At 37.5% G+C, this 21,873-nt stretch overlaps 1 protein-coding gene across 7 annotated transcripts in view; it reads right to left on the bottom strand.

The window, feature by feature from the left end:
• LOC119649167 (transcription factor AP-2-epsilon) overlaps nt 1–21,873 on the bottom strand; it is a 361,599-nt gene that overhangs the window by 33,069 nt on the left and 306,657 nt on the right. For 4 of the 7 annotated variants that reach the window (XM_038051193.1, XM_038051194.1, XM_038051195.1 and 1 more), the window contains exons 2-4: nt 20,750–20,948; nt 20,023–20,256; nt 11,944–12,111 (exon numbers count right to left, since the gene is read on the bottom strand). In XM_038051193.1, the coding sequence (XP_037907121.1) occupies nt 11,944–12,111; nt 20,023–20,256; nt 20,750–20,800 (453 nt within the window). In that variant the 5' untranslated portion in view covers nt 20,801–20,948. The remainder of the gene's footprint in view (nt 1–11,943; nt 12,112–20,022; nt 20,257–20,749; nt 20,949–21,873) is intronic. The other 3 variants (XM_038051198.1, XM_038051192.1, XM_038051197.1) reach the window with 1 other exon arrangement.

The following is a 21,873-nucleotide window of genomic DNA, read 5'->3' as shown; positions in this document are numbered from 1 at the left end:
AAACATTAACATGTCAAATGCCTTTGTAAGAAGGGTGCTAAGCAAAATATTGACAACACTTTGTATTGATGTATCAGGTACAATAAGGGGCTGTATGAACTATAAAACTCTTGGCACTGAAGATTAGAATTGGAATAAAAGCTCCGCGAAAAGAACCTCGAATATACCATCGGAAATGAGTCTCAACAGTTAGCTAACATAGCTGGCCATCAATCGGTTATAAGGGAGACATTTGTTGAAGACATAACATAGGTAATAAGAAAAGTTAGACGATCAATGTATCATGAATAGGGAAAATCCTTTCTAACAAACAGAGAGCAGGGAATTCCTCCGAATAGATTCAATTACATAACAATCGCAATAATGGTATGGGTACTGTATTACTAAAACATACTCAATAATATTGCCGATAAAGGAATTGTCAACATAGTGAAGATTAAATCGAAGCTTGCTGCCGAATGTTAGGCGAAGATCCTTATAAGAGGAAATAACTAAAAGAGGCTGATTATCTAACGAGTAAACAGGTGTCGGGGAAGGAAATTTTAGGGAAAATGCTAAACATTTACTAATATTAAGCACTAACTTATTTGGCGCTCAGCAATGATTGTGGGCGATTAAGGTCTAGTGAAAAAGTTAGGATATACCACTAAGTCGTAATGAGATGTCTGAAACAGTGCGAGAAGTTGTCTTTAACACACTTTTCAAGAATTTTAGATACAAGGCAAGAAGTGGTATATTTATATCATGAGCATCACCGTTTTGTATAGGGGCATGATAGGGAATATGCAGTTTACATTTATTTCCAAAGACAGGACGGCCACCAGGACCGAAATAGTTATTATCGTGATCATCGATTAGATATTCGACAATGGCGGAGTTTAAAAGATGGTGAAGTAGTGGCGAGTATCGGAAGTCCGGACATGAGACTAGAAGGGTTCAAATTCCCGTCGCTTGAAAGAGCCTTTAATATTTGATAGATATTCGGAATAACAGTTCCTGACTGAAATTGGTTGAATCAACTGCACTCCTTGCACCTTACGACAGGAGATGGGAACAAAGCAACGCAGGATGATTGCGAGGAACTCATAAAACGCCAAGTCAGCTTGGTTGTAAGGATTTAAGGTAACTGGAATAGCTTATGAAATTTATATTTTATATCTAAATGGTGTATTGTGGTTGCAAAAGTAATGAATTATTGTAGATGGAACTATCTTTGATTTGGCCACCTATCCTTCCCCTCTTTCTTCAACCTTCTATTAAGAGAATAAGAAACGTCTCTTTGTATCTTGTTACGGCAAGGTGGGATAGCGAAAACCATGTGTAGGCCTGTAGGCGCCAGGCATAAAACATATGTATTTTGCCAATATTGTTTAATAGAACGAAGTACCAATTCAATTTCAATTGTGAAAACTATTTTTCTGATGACATCAAGCTTAAATAAAAAAATAAGATTATATATTTGAACATCTAAGGCTTTTTTTGGGGTTCAAACTATTTTGAAAATAGGAATTTTCATTGATTTCAGTGTACAGTATTTCCATGGCCATGTAGTTCACCTAGAGACATGCTCCTGATAAGACCTGATTTAAAAGTACTATGAAAAACCTATTCCTATTCATAAATAGCTCCAATCCCCTATTCTACAAATCTATTAACTCAAATGAACAACAACAAAGTGGATTCAACGAAAACGCAAACTTTCAAATAGGATTATCCTCTAAGTCTTTGCATGAGTTCCAAATAAGATTTAAGAATTTGATCTTTTCATATCGTAATCGCAGTCTCCAACGTTGTGGTGTTCGTTAAAAACAACCCAAGTCGAATGCCATGTTACTGGCAGCATCAGGAGTGACGGTGGCGGTAACTAACATTATTTTCAATTGAAGAATTATCAGGTATGAAATTATTGTTTTTTATTTCTTTTTGTTATTATCCCATCTTTATATGGCAACAGTGGAATAAATCTAAAATCTGTTTTGCTTTTAAGCTACGAAACATGACTTTTGAATTAGTTCGATCGATCGTACAAGACCGATTAGATTTAAGATACTTTATTCAGTTGAACAAAAAAATCCAATCCAATAGGTTCGTATTCAAATATGTTTTTTAAGGAAGGTACCTAGGGTACGTGGTGGAAAGTGACGATTTCTGTTCCATTGAGTGTGTCTCGTTAAAGTAAATCGTTAGTTTCACCTTAGAAATGAAACTTTCAAAGCCGAAAAGTATAGCACGTAAAGTGAAGATACAGTAATTAGACCATGCGCCACTCTTGCTAAACAAAATTTTAACGAGTTCTACAAACTCCCTCATCTACTTGATTTCGAAATAACACTTTCTACGTCGACTTTTAGTATCTTTTACAAGAACATTAGACTTGAAAATCTGTAGCACTTAACAGACAATCAGTAATTACAAGACAAGCCCTTCTCCAATGGTTAAGAGTTTGGTAAACACAGGAACCGACAGATTCTTGGGATGGTTGCTAAACAATAAGTGCTTATAATTATAATATATTATGGACATATATATGTAGAGGCGAAAGAAAAACAACCAGTAAGTATTCGAAGAAGAATTTTAATACAAACAAGTAATTTACAGATACTCCACGATATATCGAACTAATAGTATTGTGCTTAACGAAACTAGATAAATATTGCATCAACTAGTTTTCAAGTTTAAAGTACCCGTCCGTAGTCATTAGTTAGTTACGGACGATACCATATATGTATGTGAAGAGCGGGGCGTTCAATGACATTTCAATTGGTTATAATGCTTCTTTTTGCTATTCACTTATCTTAAATCTGAGAATGGAAAGATTAAAATGGAAAAAAATTGTAGACAGATACGTATAAAAATAGAAAGCCTATTCTAGTTCAATTGGTTGTAACATGAAATTCCTCTTGACTATTCGATAAACAATATGTTTAATTAAAATTCAGATTGGAGGAATGACGGTGAAGAAGTTGGTGTTAACCCTTCTCTTGTCAATTATCAGATATAAGGAAGGGTGTTTACGGATATACGAGTATGGTGAAAGGGGTCTTTCAATTTGTAAGCTGACCTGACTTTCATTCCAGTTTCACATGCTTTTCCAGCATTTTGTTTTATACGTTCTAAATAAAGGATATTTATCATTAATCATTTTTTAACTTCCAAAACATGATGATGGCATTTTTAAATGAAATTCAACATTAGGTTTTGCTTAAACCATGGGGTCGTTTTCCAAATCCTGATAAAGATTTTGGGTGCACTTGCCTATTTTTGCTTTCCAATAATTTGAGGTTTTTATTTGTAGTGTTTGAGACTAATTTCGATTAATGAAGAAATCATAAAATCAGCCTACAACCATACATTTGGAGAATAAGTAAATTGATAACCGTTTATAAATTTTACAGTTTAATTTTTGAAAATTTAAACTTTGCTTTGGAAAAGTGGGAAAAAATAAAAGTCAATGGATATTGTTATTGTATATTTCCTGCAAAAATATTCGCATTTGTTTTTTTCCCATTTGTAAAAGAAAGATTTAATAAAGATGAAGTATGGGTTAACGAACGTGCGTAAATACATATACACATTTCAGAATTCCTACGCAGGTTGGATTAGCGAAAAATTATCTAAAGATCAACTCTAGTTTTCTGCGTGGGCCTCTCATTCTACCGTCTTTAATTTTTGTTGTTATTTCTGAAGGTTTCTTCACTTCGTCACACATTCTTCAACGAGAAAACAGACATAATGGATTATCAGGTCAGGTCAGACGACTTGGAAACCATGTCTTAACATGATTTATACATATAATTTTCTTGAAGTGGAAATGGATTACGAAGAAGCTGAAGGGAAGGTCGAATTTCATAGGTTATGTTTAGTTAATTATTAGATTAACGAGAAGCTCAAATCGTTATAGTTATATTTATTTACATGAAATTTTGTGGAAATATTTTAAACGAATTTGTAATTTATAAAAATTCGTGCCTTTTCAATGTTAGCAGAATAATTTGAATAAATGAGGAACTATTAACTAACCAAAGGGCTGGTACGAAGGTTCTATTGTAATATTAAACTATTATGTTGTTCCTTTTTAAGGTTTTGTGTAAACACAAAACCTTATTAAAATCGGTTTACCGTCTGTATGTCTGTCTGTCTGTCTATCTGTCCGTCTGTCTGTCTGTCTGTCTGTCCGTCACACGCATTTTTCTCAGATAGCGATTGACACCAAATTTTGTAGAAAGGTGGGAACTGTGAACGCTCACACATACAGTTAATTACATCCTTTTACGTTGAATTTAAGGGGGGGTCCCTATACATGCAAAAGGGGGGTGTAAAATTTTTTTTCATCAAATATAGTCATGCGGGGTATCAAATTAAAGGTCCCGATTAGTACTTTTCGAAGCCGGTCTTAGTTTTGACATTTCTTGGAAACGTGGGGAGTGCGGGGGGTTGAAAGTGATCATTTCTTTAAGGAGCCATTCTCAGAATTTACCAAACCGAAAAATCTGAAAAAAATCAGTAGGCTGCCACTATATGGTGCCTTGGCTCCGAAATACCTTTCATACAGATATCTGTTCAAAGAAAGTTAATAATAGTATATTACTATAATTTTTTGTAATTGGCTGGAAACCCCCCTTAAATTCATCCTAGCTGCACGAAATTCTGCAGTAATGTAGGCTATAATGTAGAACATGATCATACCAAGTTTGATGGAAATCGCACTATTACTAACAAATTTATAATACGTCGAAGCTGTTGCTTGTTTGAAAATTGAAGACTATCAACGTCAATATCACCCGAAAGTGGACATATGCATATATTACGTGCTACGTACTAAGAAATACAGAAAACCTTTCGTACCTGAAGCGTCTAGCTTCCGGTTTCCCGACTTGTTTAAATATTGATCTTTGTAAGTTTTTGTACGATGCTAGCATATTCCTGCGAAACGAATCAGGCTTACTTATAAGCATAACTCCTGGATAAGGTGAAACATAACTCTTTGAATAGAGTGCTCTCAAACAGAATCATGTTTTGGAGGTGTATACTACACCTGAGAAGACTTAAGGCTACAAGGGGGTCTCAGACATATAAGTTTTGGTTTGAATTTGAAAGATGCTACGTTTGTTCCGTATTTTTTGACATTCATTAAAACTGAACGATGCATTTGGTTTACCTCATTATTTAGAAAAACTTTTTATATTCTACCTGCAATTCCTTTTGGGCAAAAGCAGAACATCAGTAAAAAGTTTCTTATATTGCAGTTTGAAGAGGCTAGCCAGGTACGCCAAGTTTTTGTGCGAGTAAGTTGGAAAAAATTACAACAGGCCACGAAATAAGATTGAATATAATTTTAAACACGGAGAGGAGTTGTAAGGTTTCACCTATTTCCTAGTTTTACCATATAAATCCCACCATAGCTCCACCTCAATAAAAAAATTCACGTGCTTTAACTATTCATTTTCAATCATCCTTTTGATCTCTCTTCTAAAGTTTCTTCCCAAAATCTATCCAACATAAAAACAATCGAGACCATGAATCCCATTTAAGAAATATATAATTATATGCTCCGTAAAATTAAAACGTCCGTTCTCCTTTTTTTTTTGTGTTAATAAGGCCACATTGTTGTGCACTTTTAGATACAGTTGCAATCGTGTGCGTTTCCAATCAACGGGTCGAAGCAGATAAAGGCAGTAGTGCATAGTCGGTCCCAGACTGTGGTAGTATCGAGAAATGAAGGGCAAAATGGCGAACGGTTTGATGGCAGGATTTGCAGGAGGGGATTGTAAAAGAGCATCGCTAGGGTACCTAGCAACAGTTTCTGTGATTTGAACGGAAAACTTGGTGTCCAGAAAGCTTCAAAGATTTTCCACTCGTTCTCAAGGGGGCTTGGAACAAGGGAAGAAGCAAAAATCGCTTACAAGCACCGCGAACAATATATCCAATATATAATTTTACTAGAGATGAACGTTAAGTACTTGTAAAATACAATAATTGACAAACAGCAACGAATTTCACCAGCACCTGCCTTTTTCTTTTCCTTTAGCAACCAGTATTTTACGTAAGGGGCATAAAATGGTCACGTAAACGTGAGTTGCTCTAATTCTGAGCCCACGCTACTAGTTTCATATCTTCAAGATTTAAATTTGCTTATGGAATACCCGCTTATAATATGTGATAAAATTTTACCACTTTTACGATACAACCAAGGATACTGATGAGTTTGTACAGGATGGTTTGGTGCAGACAAGAATCAAACAATGAAAAGGCATGGAGGAAGGCACCCAGATCGGAATCCTCACGGGATCTTCTCCAGAAAAGAGTAGTAGTAGTAACAATATTGCATCCTCCCGTAAATGATTGCGGACCTTACCAGCGGCATAGAGCGAGGAAGTAGGGAATTAGGTGTTGTCTTTGTCATAAACAAGATATTTAGGCAGCGGGTAGCTGACTTCAAACCGAATAATGAACGAATCTGCTTAGTTTGCTTGAAGATGAAGTTTCTCAATGTGTGGTATAGTAAATGCTATGCACTAACGGAGGACAAAGGTGATGTTATTAAAGACGAATTCTAAATTTTACTGGACTGAATTTTTGACGGGTTCCCCTTTAGTGGCATGAAAGCGTTATTTGGAGACTTCAACGCTAAAATTGGCAACGAACTGTATCATAGAGGCATGACACGAGGGCAGTGCCTTTATGGGAAAACAACCGATTATAGCCAAGGAATCATCAATTTCACCAGCAGCAAAAATTTTGTAGTAAGCTCTACTTGTTTCCCCCATAGGAACATATATAAAATGGCGTGGTCATTGCCAGACGGACAGGCATTCAATCAAATCGACTACGTCCTCGTCGTAAGGGGAGCTGCCTTAAACAAATTGGAGGTGAGGACGCTACCACCATTTCCTAGTTAGAGGGAAATAGTCAAAAACAGTCACAAACGCAGGAGCTGGACTCCTAAAATCAATGTGAAAAGTTGAAAGACGACACGGTCAGAGAGGCTTACATCTCGACAGTGAAGGTACAATTCGACGCACTGCCTCACGGTGGTGAGGAAAGTCATGACGAAAAATGTCGAAAATTAGAGATGGTATCCAGAGTGCAGCTAAAAACACTCCTGTGCATGTAGAACGGAGGAACCCTAACGGACGGTTCAATGATGCCTACCTGGAAGCGATTATTAAGAAAAGGGAAGCTTACCGACTACTAAAGATGAACCCGAGCCGCAGATAACAAGTATTACGAACTAACTAAACTTTAACACTTGCCGACGGTTTGAAGAAGGAAAATGTATAGAAGCGTTTAGCACAGTGAAACAGATAGGTTTTAAACTCCCCCCTCCAGTGGTGCTCTTAAAAGAAGCTCACCAGTCGAATCTGCAAACTAATCAACAGAATCTGGACAACCGAACAAATACCTGACGACTGCAAGAAAAGCGTAATTTCTCCAAGAAACAAAAAGGGTGATCGCCAGCGTTGCGGAAACAACACAGGATCTCATTGCTGTTCACTTCCCACAAGGTGCTAATCGGACGACGACTGAGAGAGTGTACAGACAACAACATCGGGAATACCAAGGTGGCTTCAGATCCGGACTACCGACAACGAACCAGTTATTCACAGTACTAGAATACGATATCGATGTACCCCAACTGCTCGTTGACTTCCGTCAGGCATACGATAGTATGATAATGTTCTGTACAGCAAGATGCTAAGATGCTTCGAACAGGTGGCCTAATTCATCTAGCTACACCAGCAAATATATTCACAATTGTCCAATTATAAGAGCCTGGTTTCTGCAGGTCCACAAGTACAAAAAGTGTATTGTTCCTTCGAAGTTCACACAAAAGTTATGACCTTAAGACCTTATGGTCGGTCTTAATGTTATAACTTTTGTCTACTCTATGTAACATAAAATTTCAGGATGTCTGTGAGAAGTCCCTTTACCAGCATTCCGATAAAAAAAATCTTGTTAGAATTATCGTATATTATCATGTTTTGTAATGGGATCACTTGTTTTTGAGCCATGCGAACAATTTCTACAAAAATACTAAATTTTCGATGGAAATTGAATATAATGATAAACCTCCATTTCTTGATGTGAAGTTTTGCTACACCGGGGCGAGTAAATCCAATAAAGTGATAGGCTGGCCCTCAAAACCGTCGCCTATATAACAACGAAATCTATGAGCGATTTTACGATCGTCTGGTTGTGGATAAAATCCGGCTCAACAGGTTGCGGTGGGCGGGTCACCTAATCCGTGTGGATGAGGATGATCCAGCCCGGAAAGTGTATAAGGCAATATCTATGGGAGAAAAAGAAAACGAGGCACACCCTGCCTAAGATGGAGCGATGGCGGAGGTCAGGACGTCAGATAGCTTTTAGGGATATCGAATTGGTGCACTTTGGCGAAAACTAGGGTGTCTGGAGTTCTTTACTAAGGAAAGCCTAGACCGGGCAGCGGTTGTTGCGCTGTTGATGATGATGATGGCCCTCAATACCGGAATAAATTGATAACAAGTAGCTGACACTTTCATGATTTGGTAGTGTTAAGAGCTGGTAACAACGAATTGTAAGGGAAGTCTAAAAAAATATAGAAACATACTAAGAAATTTGGCATTGGTAGAGAGTACGAATAGTTAACAGACAATGTTGTCCAATTTGTTAAAATTATTGTGTTGTGAATTTCTTTTGAGAAGGGCTAGGACTTAATCATCACTATAGAATAATAATAGAAATAATAATGAGTCGACTACTGCAGAAGGCACTCGCCATGTCACTATTGCGGACAGAAGATTCGACATAAATGTCCCGAAAGGGTGCAGATTTTTTGTTATAAAAAGTTTACCAGAATACAATCTGCTGACATATAGGATAAACGAAGTCATTAGTTAGTCGGAGGAATTCCCACTCTTTCTCACTGCGGGAATTACCAACTTTGTTCGTAAAAAGGACACGGTATGTCATCCTGCAGACATATGACCGACTACCGTTATTAGTAGAGGGATTAGTGCGCATCTCCAGAGTAATGACACTCTGTCTGAAGAACAGAAGGTCTACCGAATCTGATGAAGGGTTCTAACAGCGTCCAACATTCCTGGCTAATCGATGTCCTATGCCTGTATTAATGATTAAGCTATTATTAATCACGTTTTTGTCTATCAGCCGTTCATCGATCAGCATTTATCTAACGGGTGGCAGTTGAGATCGAGGGTTTTATGCGGGCTATCATTAAAAATTTACAATGAAGGAGCGGGTTAAGAACGACCAGCGCAGGTTGTGTGCTTCGACGTTAGAAACAATAGAATACATTATATGTGGTTGCACTGTGATGGTGCTGGTGCTATATACAGAGAGGCATACTAACACGTACAAAGATACGCTGATGGCCTAGCTTACCGAAATGAACCGCTGGGTGCACTCGAAAATTTTGTTTACGGCTTTTCTTGAGACTAGCAAATTTCAACTCATCGCCATATTCCACCCAACAAGTCTTCTGTTCTGTTAATTGACACGACGCTTCCCTCTGCGTCTATTGTCGGTGCTGCTGTTCCCACATATCAACATTGAGCGGAAATACGTCAAGATCAGGGAGGGGGGGGGGGGGGTGACCATGAGCTATTGGATCGGGAAATCAAAGAAATTTGGCATATTGAGATGTACATAGTTCCCAAAATATTTTCAGTTAGAGATATTGTAATTAAATCCGTCACGGCTTTCCCAGATGTCCTGGGATTCTCGCTTTCTAGTTCAAATCGTACAGCAAACGTAATTGATGTTGTGGGGGGCGCTCGGTGGATATTCCTAATAAGCAAAGCTACCGCTGCCAAAGCTTCTCTATACTCAAATAGGTAGGATCATCCGTGGAAGACTGCTTGGGACGTATCGCTAGTTAATAGTTAAAATCCGGCTATCCAAGATTGTGACAAGTCGGAGATAATAATCGATAACCCAACAACATGCTTTGGATTTTAATGTGTGTTAGAGATGCAATGTAGTTAGAATTATACCCTTCTCTGGTTACCACCCTGATTTGACTCAGGCACTCATTCATAGCTGAGTTGGCTTGTGCCAAAATAGATATCCCACCCTACCAGGGAGATTTGAATCGCAACCTCCCACTAAGCGAGCCGGACCATCCGGATCACTATAAAAATTAATTTTAAAAGCAATACTATATACTATAATATATTACTGTGATCACAAAGTAAGGTCAAATTGTCGTTTAAAACACCCGGGCATTAGGAAGGCAGGCAAATTTTTTTCCTAGGTTGGTAGGACTGTCTGGGTGATTTTGTTGAGCCAAGAACTTGCATCAAATTTTGTTTGCAGAACGAATATTCTTGTGCGGCTCAGCTCAAACCATTGTGAAGGATGTTTTGTGTCTCAAACGCGTCAAGTCTTGATTGGAGCCAAAATCGCTCAATTTTTTGGAAAGAAAGGGTCGCATTGATGTTTGTGAAACTTTGCTGTGTGACTATCAGGGCGACTTGAAATGCATCATTACTGGAGACGAGACTTGGATTTATACATATGACCCTGAAACCACCGACCAATCCAGCGAATATCGTGCAAAAGGTGAAGAAAGATCGAAAAGACCAAGGCAAAGTCGATCGAAAATCAAGGTCATGTTGACAGTTTTCTTTGATTATCGTAGTGTGGTGCGCTATGAATTTCTTCCGCCGGGCCAAACTGTCAACAAAGAATATTATTTGAGCGTTATGCGTCGTTTGCGTGAAGCTACTCGTTTGAAACGGCCAGAATTATGGGCGAACAACTCTTGGTACCTTCATCACGATAATGCACCATGCACCAAAAAGTCGACTCATACCATTCCGCAACCACCGTATTCGTCTGATTTGGCTCCGTGCGACTTCTGGCTATTCAGCAAACTCAAAAGGTCAATGCGGGGACGCCGTTTTGATATGATTGAGGAAATAAAAACCGAATCGAAAAAGCTCTTGAAGGCTATACCGAAAAAAGACTATTCCTACTGTTTCCAGGAAAAAGCGTTGGCAAAAGTGCGTTTAATCGTACGGGGATTACTTTGAAAGGGATGAAATTGATTTAGAAGAATAGATAAAGGATTTACATTTCATAAACAAATTCACCTTATTTTTTGATCACAGTTGTACATTCGTAACTACATTTTCAAGTCCTAAATATACGTTAGATCACATATTTATTTAATTTTTGCTTCAACCACATCTAAAAGCAAGCTGGCTGTTAATTAATATAACGAACTCACTCATTTGTCATATTTCACTTGGATTATAAAAATGTGAAAACATTGTCATTAGATTTGTCCTACTTTGTAACTAATTTAATTTATTAAATGTTTGACCTACTGTCTAAAGGTGTTCATCGAAACGGATCTTTAAGCAAATAATAATAGGCAATTCAATTATTAAACTTCATACATAAATCCATTATGTGATTACCTACAAACACCCAAGAACGCTGATCACATTACAGATTGTATTTTACGCTCCAGATTCATATAGAGAATATCAAGTCTCTGCATCTACAGCTTGAAACCTGTTTGCCATTGAAATGCTCCACCACTTGAGAAAGCTTCAGCAATAGACATCAGAAGGTTGTTATGACTCCCATTAGAAAGAACACCCAACTGCTGACGATAGGCGTAAGAACACACGCACATATCTTTGAATTTAATAAATATAAGCCTAAATGATCATAATGTGTAAATTGAAACTGAATTCAATTACGATATTGGAGAAACCGAAAAATAGACGTCTACCACCTATTCACGGTGGAACTGCGACAAACCACTTCATAATACACCTAACTGTAGTAGGATATTCTGCCATTCAGTTCCGAATATCCCGTTTAATCTTTTCGATAGAAATGAGCTTAGCTGTATCTTTTGGCTAGTCTTTTAAATTAAAAAATTCCAGAGATGGATAAATCGTAGAAGAATTATAAATTATCACTCACCACGTGCCCTTGCAGTTCAGCTTCACGATGAGATCGATGTATGCCAAGTTGATCTTGTGTTGGCCGTAATCCTGCCAGTTGATTGTAGTGATGAAGCGGCGCATGATGTAATGATGATAGGGGTTGGCCGTAAGGATCAGTTCCCAAATATTCTAGTGGACCGTGGTTCTGTAAATTAAGATGTAAATAGTTTAGTTTGTAATACCAATGAAACAACATCATTGTTCAAAGTAAATCTTTTAGAGGCATTTATCTTTTTATAAATTACGATATGATATACAAATTTATTCGGTGGGTATTGGGCTTATGACTTAATTTTTCCATAAGCTAATGTTTGTGTCCTATAGGCGACATAATATTCATAATAAATCACGAGCACTAATAGCCATTTACTAATCATATCATTTGGAATATGGAAATCATAAATAAAGACAGTTTATTTGACACAACTTTGAACTTTCCGCGAAACTTATTAGAATAAATTCATTCTAGATTTAATTCTGCCATTTGAAGCTGATTTCGATGCCACGTCTGGCTCCTCTATGGTCCAAACTTATTGTATAGAACGAAGCAAACATTTGATTCATATTTAAATCCCCTTTGGTCATTCTTCTTTGTTTTTATTGTTAGCTTCTTCAGCAAACTTTTTGATTTGATTTTAATGGCACGAGCTATAGATACTTTTCACATTAGTTGAAAATCTAATGTCTAAAGGCATGAAGAGGGTAGATCTGTTTTAATGACTACATGAAATAACTACCCGGACACTACTCCTAATAATTAGCATATGAATGCATATTTTGGAGGATTGGCCTGAAAAACAATACTTGGTACCATTCTGTTTTACAGTTTTGCAATAAATTGATTAGATTATAGTATATTGCAATCTTTTTTTTCAAAAATATTGGAACGATATTTTCCTCTTTTTGATGATTATGCATATATTTTTTTGCCATGAATGGCTAGACGATTTACTTGTTTGGGATGAAAGGAATTGAAGTGCGTATTGTTGAGTTTTGAAATTGAAAACTATACAAAAGATTTATATCTTCTAATCAAGTTTAAATCAAGTTTTATTCATGATGATACTTCCATACTAGGGAACCGGTCTTGACCTATGTGCTGGTTTCGGATTGTGATTGGTTTTCTGCAATTATTTCATAGAATTTATGCGACAACTTTGTTTTTGTGTTAGATTTTTTGAAAAAGAAACAAATAAAAATGGAATTATTTTTCTGACTATGTGCAGCTAACTGTTGTCTCCAGTTGTTATTTGTAAAAAAGATGTTGGAATGTTTGAATCATCGATCAAAGTTCATGTTGAATGCGTTTGACTTTTCAGATTGAACTTTTTCAATAGAAAATATGGTCAAAAGTTATTATCTTTCAAGATAACTCAATGAAGTTCATCTATAATAGAAACTTAGTTTGATATTCGCTTTTTCTTTATTGACACATTCTAAAGATGATAACATCCTTTACAAAACGATGGCTCTTAAGTACGAGAGAAGTAATTGAATGGTCATCTGGAGGTATAAATAAGAGGCTAGCTAGTGTTACTATTGGTAGAATAATTAGGAGTACTGACCAGTACTTTCCTTCTATTCAGAAATGAGGTCGTTTGAGCGATTACTAAAAGAACATCTGAGTTGATCGAAGTTAACTAAGAGAAATAAGCTATCCCAAAAACCGAAAGAAATGGTGACACTATATTACTGGTAGCTCCATTGATTTATATTATTATTTATTATACCTTCGACACACGCTTGCATCCCTCTGTGTTAGGCAGGCTCGGGAATGTAGGAGAGAATTTTAAGGCACTACAGTCCCTCACACGTAATTGCGAAAATTTCCCGTGTCCTTGACCCGCTGTTTATAGATTGCATCAAAACTTGAAATGCCATAAAGGGATATTCCGTGAAATTAAAACGCAAGGTTCGCATCCCTTGGCAAATTAAAAGAAGACAACTCAAACAAAAAACTTGAGGGTGTCGCGACTATTTCAGATCTTTAGAATGTGCGGCTTTTGGAGTTTCTATTTTTCCTTGGTATCCCCACACAACGTCTTTCTTCGACTGATTCCTGAGTTTTACGGTTTGTTCCGTTTCGCATAGTCGCACACAAAGTTTTTTACAAAAAAACACCATTTAATTTGCACGATCGATCTAAATACAGCCTTACTACTACTGGGCACCATCCAAGAGTTTTCCTAGTACGTTTGCCTTGTAACTCTGCTTCGTTGCTTATGGGGTAGCAGGCGTTCTAGAAAACTTGAACAAGAACCCCTAACAAGTTTTCCTCTTTGAATCATCCAGAGCATCTTCACTTAATATAATAATAAAAAAAAACATCGGAATTTTGTAAATTTACTGGATAATAATTTATTGGGACATTTGGTGATTTTTCGAATTTATATCTAGTACGACACAGATTCCTGTCGCGCTATGCATTGATTAATAAGGACATACGGTACATTTTCCCTTTTTATTAAAAATGAACGTCAAACTATCTTAAGGAATTTAGTGTAAAAAGCAGAGACATCATGCTAAGGTACGGCGAGAAGACCGGTAAGGTACCGCGCTGGCCGCCAGATATGTCGGCGGTAGTTCAGAGCCTCGGCGGAGGCGTTGACACTGCGGGCGTTTCACGTCTCCGCTGTGCACGCATACGCACAACAGCCCGCGACTCAGCATTCGATCATGCAATTCAAAGCAACACGTAAATACTTCCAAATTTCGCATCCCGAGACGTACTGCTTTACAAAATGCATTCGCTAGCACGTATCATGGGCATGTGCATGACCGGGCCGTGCAATGTATAAGGAAAACAACAAGAGAAAAGCTTTTGATCGAAAAGCAGAGCTAGAGCACTTCAATATAATTCGCACTCATGTCCTGTTTGCAATTATATATAAATGGAGCGATTACCACCTATCGCCACTTTCGGTCACATTGCTCCCAGGGCAGAGGTGAGGCAGTGTCTGTTGAGTTGCCTCTGCTCTGGACGAAACCGTCAGTCAAGATTTTTTCTTCTTCTTTTTGAACTTGGGTGTTTAATACAAAAAGAGGAGTCCATGGACTACAAGAGAGGAAGTTGCTCCCAGGTACATAGCATAAGAACCTGGGCCTTAGCGGATTCGTTTTGTTCCGTACACTTGGCTTTAGAGTAGGGAAAGAATATTTGCTGGTTGGCTTGGAAATATATGCATTGCCCTTCACATTTTTTCTAGTTGGCAATAGCTGCTAAAAAAGGTCAGATACTCTTCTCTTCTAATCCTTTACGCTCATTGTAACTAAACCTCATGATTTTTCCATATAGAGTGGGCCACGTATCGCATTAAAATTAAATGAATTTGGAGTTCAAATGTCTTCTGTCAAAAAAACCGGGAAAAAGGACAGTAAAGGTAGTGCCAAACTGAGGTACTAAGAGGCTCGCTCACGGGTTCATTGATTTTCACACTCTGCGAAATGCTTTTGCGACACCATTTTGCCACGATAATCGGAGGATACTTTCCTAGCTCTTAATGGCTAATGATTTTATCGAATGTGTTCCGGCATAATCATCAATATTTTTTTATCTGTAAAAAGGACTCGATGATCATCTGCAATTAGCTGGATTATTTGTCAGCATTTCGTGTAAGAGAGTGCGAGATATAGGATAGTTCTAGTCTAATATCAACTCATTGTTAAATTGTCAGCTATCATGTATTCGGCTTAGCGTAGCCTTTTCTGATAGTAATACGGCTTCTTTTTAATCTGCAGAATCAAGGCTGAGTAGGGATATAAATCCTAAATATTATGTCGATTAATCGATGTTGCATTTGCTATGTAATTTCAATATGTTCAATAGGTGTTCAGCTATGACCATGTAAAAGCTCTTTAGAAAATTCTCCCTAATGTTGGAAAACATGGTGGGAGAAAAGTTGATCGGAAAAAAAGCATGGAATCAGTTGAGAATACTATTATAGAAGAAAGGTGAAAGATATTGTGTTTGACCACCGTTATCGTTGTGCTTGTTCAGTGCAGGTTGGTTTCGATGGCAATTCGAAACCCATGAAATTAGACCATGGTGATCGGATTAAAGCACAGGCAGGGAGCGACTTTGGACATAAAATCATACCGCTACACACTATAAGCATTATTTCGGTGGCTCCGGATGAGGATCTCTAGCAGGAACACACCAATCTCTGAGTAGGTCGTGCAGCTTCTGAAAATACCATGTAAATTCAGACAAGTTTTGTTGGCGAAGGTATTCGGTGTTAATGCTGAGACCTACGATGACATTGGCAATCTCTGGCATGATCAACTTACGATGGTGCTGACTACCAACCTAGCAAGATCTACTGCTGAATAAGCTTATAATTTCACTAGTGAAAAGCGACATGAGTAGATGGTATAAGAGAGTCAATCATTTGATGGCTGCCGACAACGCAGCTACCGTTGTATAGACACCGAAGTACATATTTTGTATCTTGTAAGTGTGGGAGTATTGATCAGTACTGCTACCGGATTAGATTCTTCTATGATAAACCTCAGATTTTTCTAGATCACACAGTATTTGATTCTTTGCCCATGCCATAGAAGTTATGGGAATATCGACTATTCCCATAGCTTCTATGGCTCAAGACGTGCCAGTTCCAAGAAGTGCTCACCAAAATTTATCAAAGATGAAAATTTTATTCCTAACTGTGTGAGAATACTAACATGACCATACGGAAGGAATTGATGGGGCGGCTGGTTCTATATTGTACTATTGTGCGAGCAAAAATGTCAAATATTAGCATGGACTACAGTTACAGCATCTAGGGAAAATGTCAAGCTTTTTATAAAAATGATCAACGGGGACCTACGCTCTACTGGACCAAAGAATCATCGTCTCCAGGCTTCCCTTTTAAGCCCTGAGTAGGGAAATTTGAGAAGGGATGAGGAGTAAATTCGAATGATGATTTTGGCTATTCCCAACTTACATTTAGTTTTACATCAGTGAACTTGTCGACGACATCAAATTTTGGCTCTGAACTTCGCTTTTGGTCTGTCGAATAGGGATAGCATTAGCTATTTAACTTTTCGGCCAGGCTGCTCGTGCATAAGACTTCATCTTCTAAGTTTTGATAAGCATGCATTTTTCTTTCAAAGTAAGTATTCTTATTCATTATTCCCATCGCATCTTGTAGAGTAAGATAGGATGCCTTCCTGAGCACCATAGCAGAGAGTCAGTTCATTCTTGTGAGTGTATGTTTAGGTTGAATTGTGGACTTCACAAGGAAAGTTTTCCATAGGTCTCTGGAAGTATTAGGAACCGTTTTGTCCTGGCTTGCGGCATGCAAGGAAGAGTCTTTGGAATGCGGCCTTATCGGGTGGAAGCTAAAAAGTTGTATTACTCAAGCTTTTGGGAGCTGCCATTCCTTGCAATCAGGTGAATGATAATACTTTCGTAACTTTCGAAACGCGACTATCTATCGAAGTATTAGGCTAGAAACTTGAGATTGCATCGAGGAGCTATGCATAGCTGACCCCAATACTTTGCATTGGGTTAGTCTTTTGAACCCAAACAAGTAGGCTGGATGAAAAATATTATAAAACATTTGTTCATTTGTTTCTAATTGATGAAATGAAGAGAGCGCGTACTAGGGAACAAACGGAGGACTTAAGCAAGGTGCTATTCCTGGGCGATGTTCTATTTCGTTTAGGATATCAAAGATGGAACAGGAGATGTTAGTATTTGTTTTGTTATGATTTATGGAAGAGGGGTTTTGTTTTCCGTTGTCGGGAAGAGGAAACTGGCTGAAGACGAATACCCGATTACAAGCAGGGTTAGGTAGCGCGAGGTTGCGTCGGGCTGTTCTCAATACTTTGTCTCTGGCGAACTTTCTGGATCACACAACGAAGACTAGTCTGGTCTGAATTTCGTAGTGATTTCCTTCATCTTTCTTGCTTTGTAGGAAAGAAGGAAGCGACGAATGTGCTTTCGTACTATAGAAACAAATGCACAATTTGGTCAGTTCAGTTCCAGTAACGGAGCTTCGCTCCTTTTTGAAGTACAGGACCTAAACACAGTATCCTTTCCTTAGTGTTATTTTCCACGACGAACACAAACATCCGTGACCCAGGTGGTTTCGAACTGGGGCAACGAGATGGGGGGGGGGGGCTGACGCTTAACCAATTGGAATGTGAGTTGGATTTAAACAGGATGTCAACTATGAAAAGTTATCAAAAACTTGAAATTTGAATTTGGGCAACACACGCCGTTGAGACAAGCAAAGGTTATTATTGGGATACAGTATTTGAGTATAGAACTTGTCATACGGTTTTGTTCCTGGTGACTCGCAATTATTAATTATAAAATTTGATCAGGCAGGTCACGATTAAGTGAAAAATTGTTACCTACTACTTTGGTATCTAAAGAAACCTTCTAATTGTGGCATACTCTCCCCTGCACATTGAGTCTGCGTGGACTAAAGTAAGGTCAGGTAGATGACCTCTATCATTTAGGAGGATGAGTTCTTTTACATACAAATCATTGATATCCTGACAAAGAAAAAATTGAACACTGAATTGTCGGGCAAACTTTTTAATCGCAGCAAAAGGGGCGAATGACTGAGGTGAATATTTAAGGAGCTTCAACTTTCAACTTTAGTTTGAGTTAGTCTGAAATGATGATACCATTGCCAAGCTCTTATGGAATGATAGAGTTTTGGAGTTGATATGAGGATAGGAGATTGAATATGCCTTGTAAGTCAAGATTCGTTCATACCGACTGCCATGAATCCTGTTCTCTTTCAATAGTGATGATCGATTTTCCGTCAGAACAGAAAGAACTGGTCCTTACATATACCATACCATATAAGAAGTTATGTAATTTATAACGTATCTTCCCAATCCTAATCTTCAACCTATTTTCGGCATTTTTCTCTTCACTGAACCCTGCTCCGTACTCTATCAAATTTACGTGGCGACTCAAGGTTTTTGCTTTCATCTCCAAAGGTTAACAATCCATACAGGTTATTTAGTAAAGAACCCTTTGTAAAATTTAGTTAGTTGTTGTCAAAGTAAAATACTTTCTAAGTCAGATGTACACTATTCACAAATAAAAATGTTATTAGTCCCACAAGAGGATGTGCTATCGTATTGACCAATGAACAATAGATTATTAAATAAAGCTACACCGAATGAGAGAAAGGTGGTTGAAAACGTATGATTACTCGGTTAACTCTGATGGCGAGATGACAAATGATGGATAGATAGATGAATGGAGCACTTTATGCACTTTGTAATTTGATTTTAAATAAGATTGCAACTGCTAAAATCTCAGCCGTTTAGTTGAGGTGGTCAGTTACTGTCATTGTGAAAATAGAGTCATCCACGATCTTAAGCAAAGTAAAACAATTACATTTGATAGTCTCTGGTGGAACAATTTGAGGCCACAATAGGAGACAAATGCATATAAAAGAAAAAACGAAAGGAACAGAAACTATAGAGATTCCATGCCATTAGGTATGGTTTTTATATTCACAATTGCTGGTATTAAACCTTTTGGTGCGTTATTAGCATAATTCGAGGAGAGCCACTGGGGTTCCGGGTTGGGTTGAAAAAACCATAACCAAAAAAGCTTGCTGGCTGTTATAAATACTGGAAAGCGTAGCCTTTTCTTTTTTGTCTTTACCGAACTCTTGGAAGTGCTGACAGTAAAAGGATCGTGTTTGTCTTTTGGATTAACCGCTCCTGAACCCAACAAATTGGACACTATTGCCACGATGACCAATGGACAATCGCTATAAAGATAGACTGGACGGAATAGTTACGGACCATTATGCCTATGCCGATACAGGTTTGCAGGGAACTATCTATATGCTGGGTATGCAATAAGTGCACAAAACCCCTAGACAAGTTATCCTTGCTAAAACTTCCGCATCATCTTTTCTAGTACCGAAGGTAGTTAAAATAAGGGGGTTCCTGGGATGAGAATCAACCTCAGACACGTAGAAAATTCTCGTATTTATATAGCATACCCTATCTAGTGGATTATTTCCAAGTAAACCATTTTTCAGAAAAATATAGCAACCAAGTTTCTGTTACTTACTTGTTGTTGTGGTGGACTTTGTGTTGCATGATGGAACGGTGGTGGAAAATACGGTGGTTGAAAATCGGACTGCAGCGACTGATGGTGCATGGATGCGGCAGTTCCATGTGTTCCACTATGACCTCCTCCATGACCACCTGTCGGTCCACCTCGCCCGCCATGACCGCCGGTGTGTGTTGTGTATGCTGGACTACCACTAGACAGTCCTATGCTGCCATGGCTTGTTAGGCGGTCCTGTAAATGAAAGAAAAGAATAAATTAGTAATGAAATAATTATATCACAAATTTTTTGCTTAGTAGCAAAATATTTTGGGTCTTTGTATAGAAATTTAGGCTATCCAGAGAAAAAGTGATGACTATGTCGTTTAGTTCTGCTAGGAGGTTTTAATTATTTTAATTTAATTAAAGGACGAAGGCATTTCTAACTATTATCAAAGTTTTGAAGGAATACTTTGAAATTAATAGTTTGAAACTTTTGAAGAAAAATATAATTAAAATATAATTAAATTATTGGGAAAAATATGAATTTTCCTACTTTTTACTGTTGGTATACATATATTCTGGTACTTCGGGTGCTACTGCTGAACAATGATGCAAGTAGGACTGGAGACACCAGTATATACACCGGCAACAAAAATAATTTCAAGCAGGACTAATCCTATTCTTCTTCAAATAAGAAAGTAAAATATTAAAAGAAGTTCGCTCAACTTAAAAACAATTTCATTACCTGCACTTCAATCACCGACGACATGTCGACATAAGCTAATGCCATAGTCATCTTTTCAAATTTTGTTATTTAATTTTCTTGCACTGTATTTTTTATAAGCACTACACATAAAAATTATTTGAATTTTGTTTATGAGTTCTGTTCATATTTGACGTTGTATATATAGATAACTATTTGTTAAATCAATTTATGGAATTGCCTAGATAAAATCAAAAAAAAAAAACTGCTTATAACTTTGGAAGGCACATTTTGAATACTTTTATAATATTGTGGTTAATTGCAATAGATATATATCGCATAGAGTATTCAAAACCTCTTCTTTACTTTTCTTACTATTTTTCCGATTTTATATTTGATAAAACTATGCTTCAGTTTTGTTATCATAAAACCTAATTTGAAGAAAGGGTTAAGTGTAGGATTTGAGCTCAAGACACAAAAGTGAAAGGTTTTGGGCTGGGTTTTCATAGTGACCACCAAATTCGGGGATCGTTAGAAAACGAACAAAAATTAAAGGTAGATATGTGGTTTGAACTGAAAGATTGCAAAATGGAGAGAAATTCAGACATTTTACGGTTCGAAGTAATGTTGCCAGATTATCACTTCTCGTTAATTCGAACTAAGCGCATTAAAGTTTTACAGAAACTCTTACCTGCTAAGCCCTGACTAGTAAGACGTGTCATTGTATAGGCCATTTAGAATTTTCGACGCCAGGCAGCTAGGAAGTAATAATGATACCGGGGGTTTTGTTGCTAAAAAAGATCAATTTCCATGTACATTGTATTGCAAAGACACCATTGCTTCTGTAATGGTACCTCAGGAGAACAAGTTCCAACATATTTGAAGACTTTTCACGAAGCTACCGAAGAAACCAATGAAATATTTGGAGGTCCTACATGTTTTATCAAAATGATACAGCAGTTAGGATTGTGAATATGGAGTGTTCCCATATGGCCATTCCCAAAACTTTCTATCGTAAAGTATTAAATAAGATCTTTCCCCGGTGAAAAAAAATTAACAACCACTTTTCGCATATATCAAAGTCGACGTCATCCACCGTTTCAAAATCCCCACCAAATGTTGGGCCTATAACATCGCTTTGAATAAAAGATAAACAAGTTAGAAAC

The sequence above is a fragment of the Hermetia illucens genome, chromosome 2 (genome assembly GCF_905115235.1).
Source record: "Hermetia illucens chromosome 2, iHerIll2.2.curated.20191125, whole genome shotgun sequence".
Classification (NCBI taxonomy): domain Eukaryota; kingdom Metazoa; phylum Arthropoda; class Insecta; order Diptera; family Stratiomyidae; genus Hermetia; species Hermetia illucens.
The sequence above is the reverse complement of the archived record's forward strand: the minus strand, read 5'-3'. Positions and strand labels throughout refer to the sequence as shown.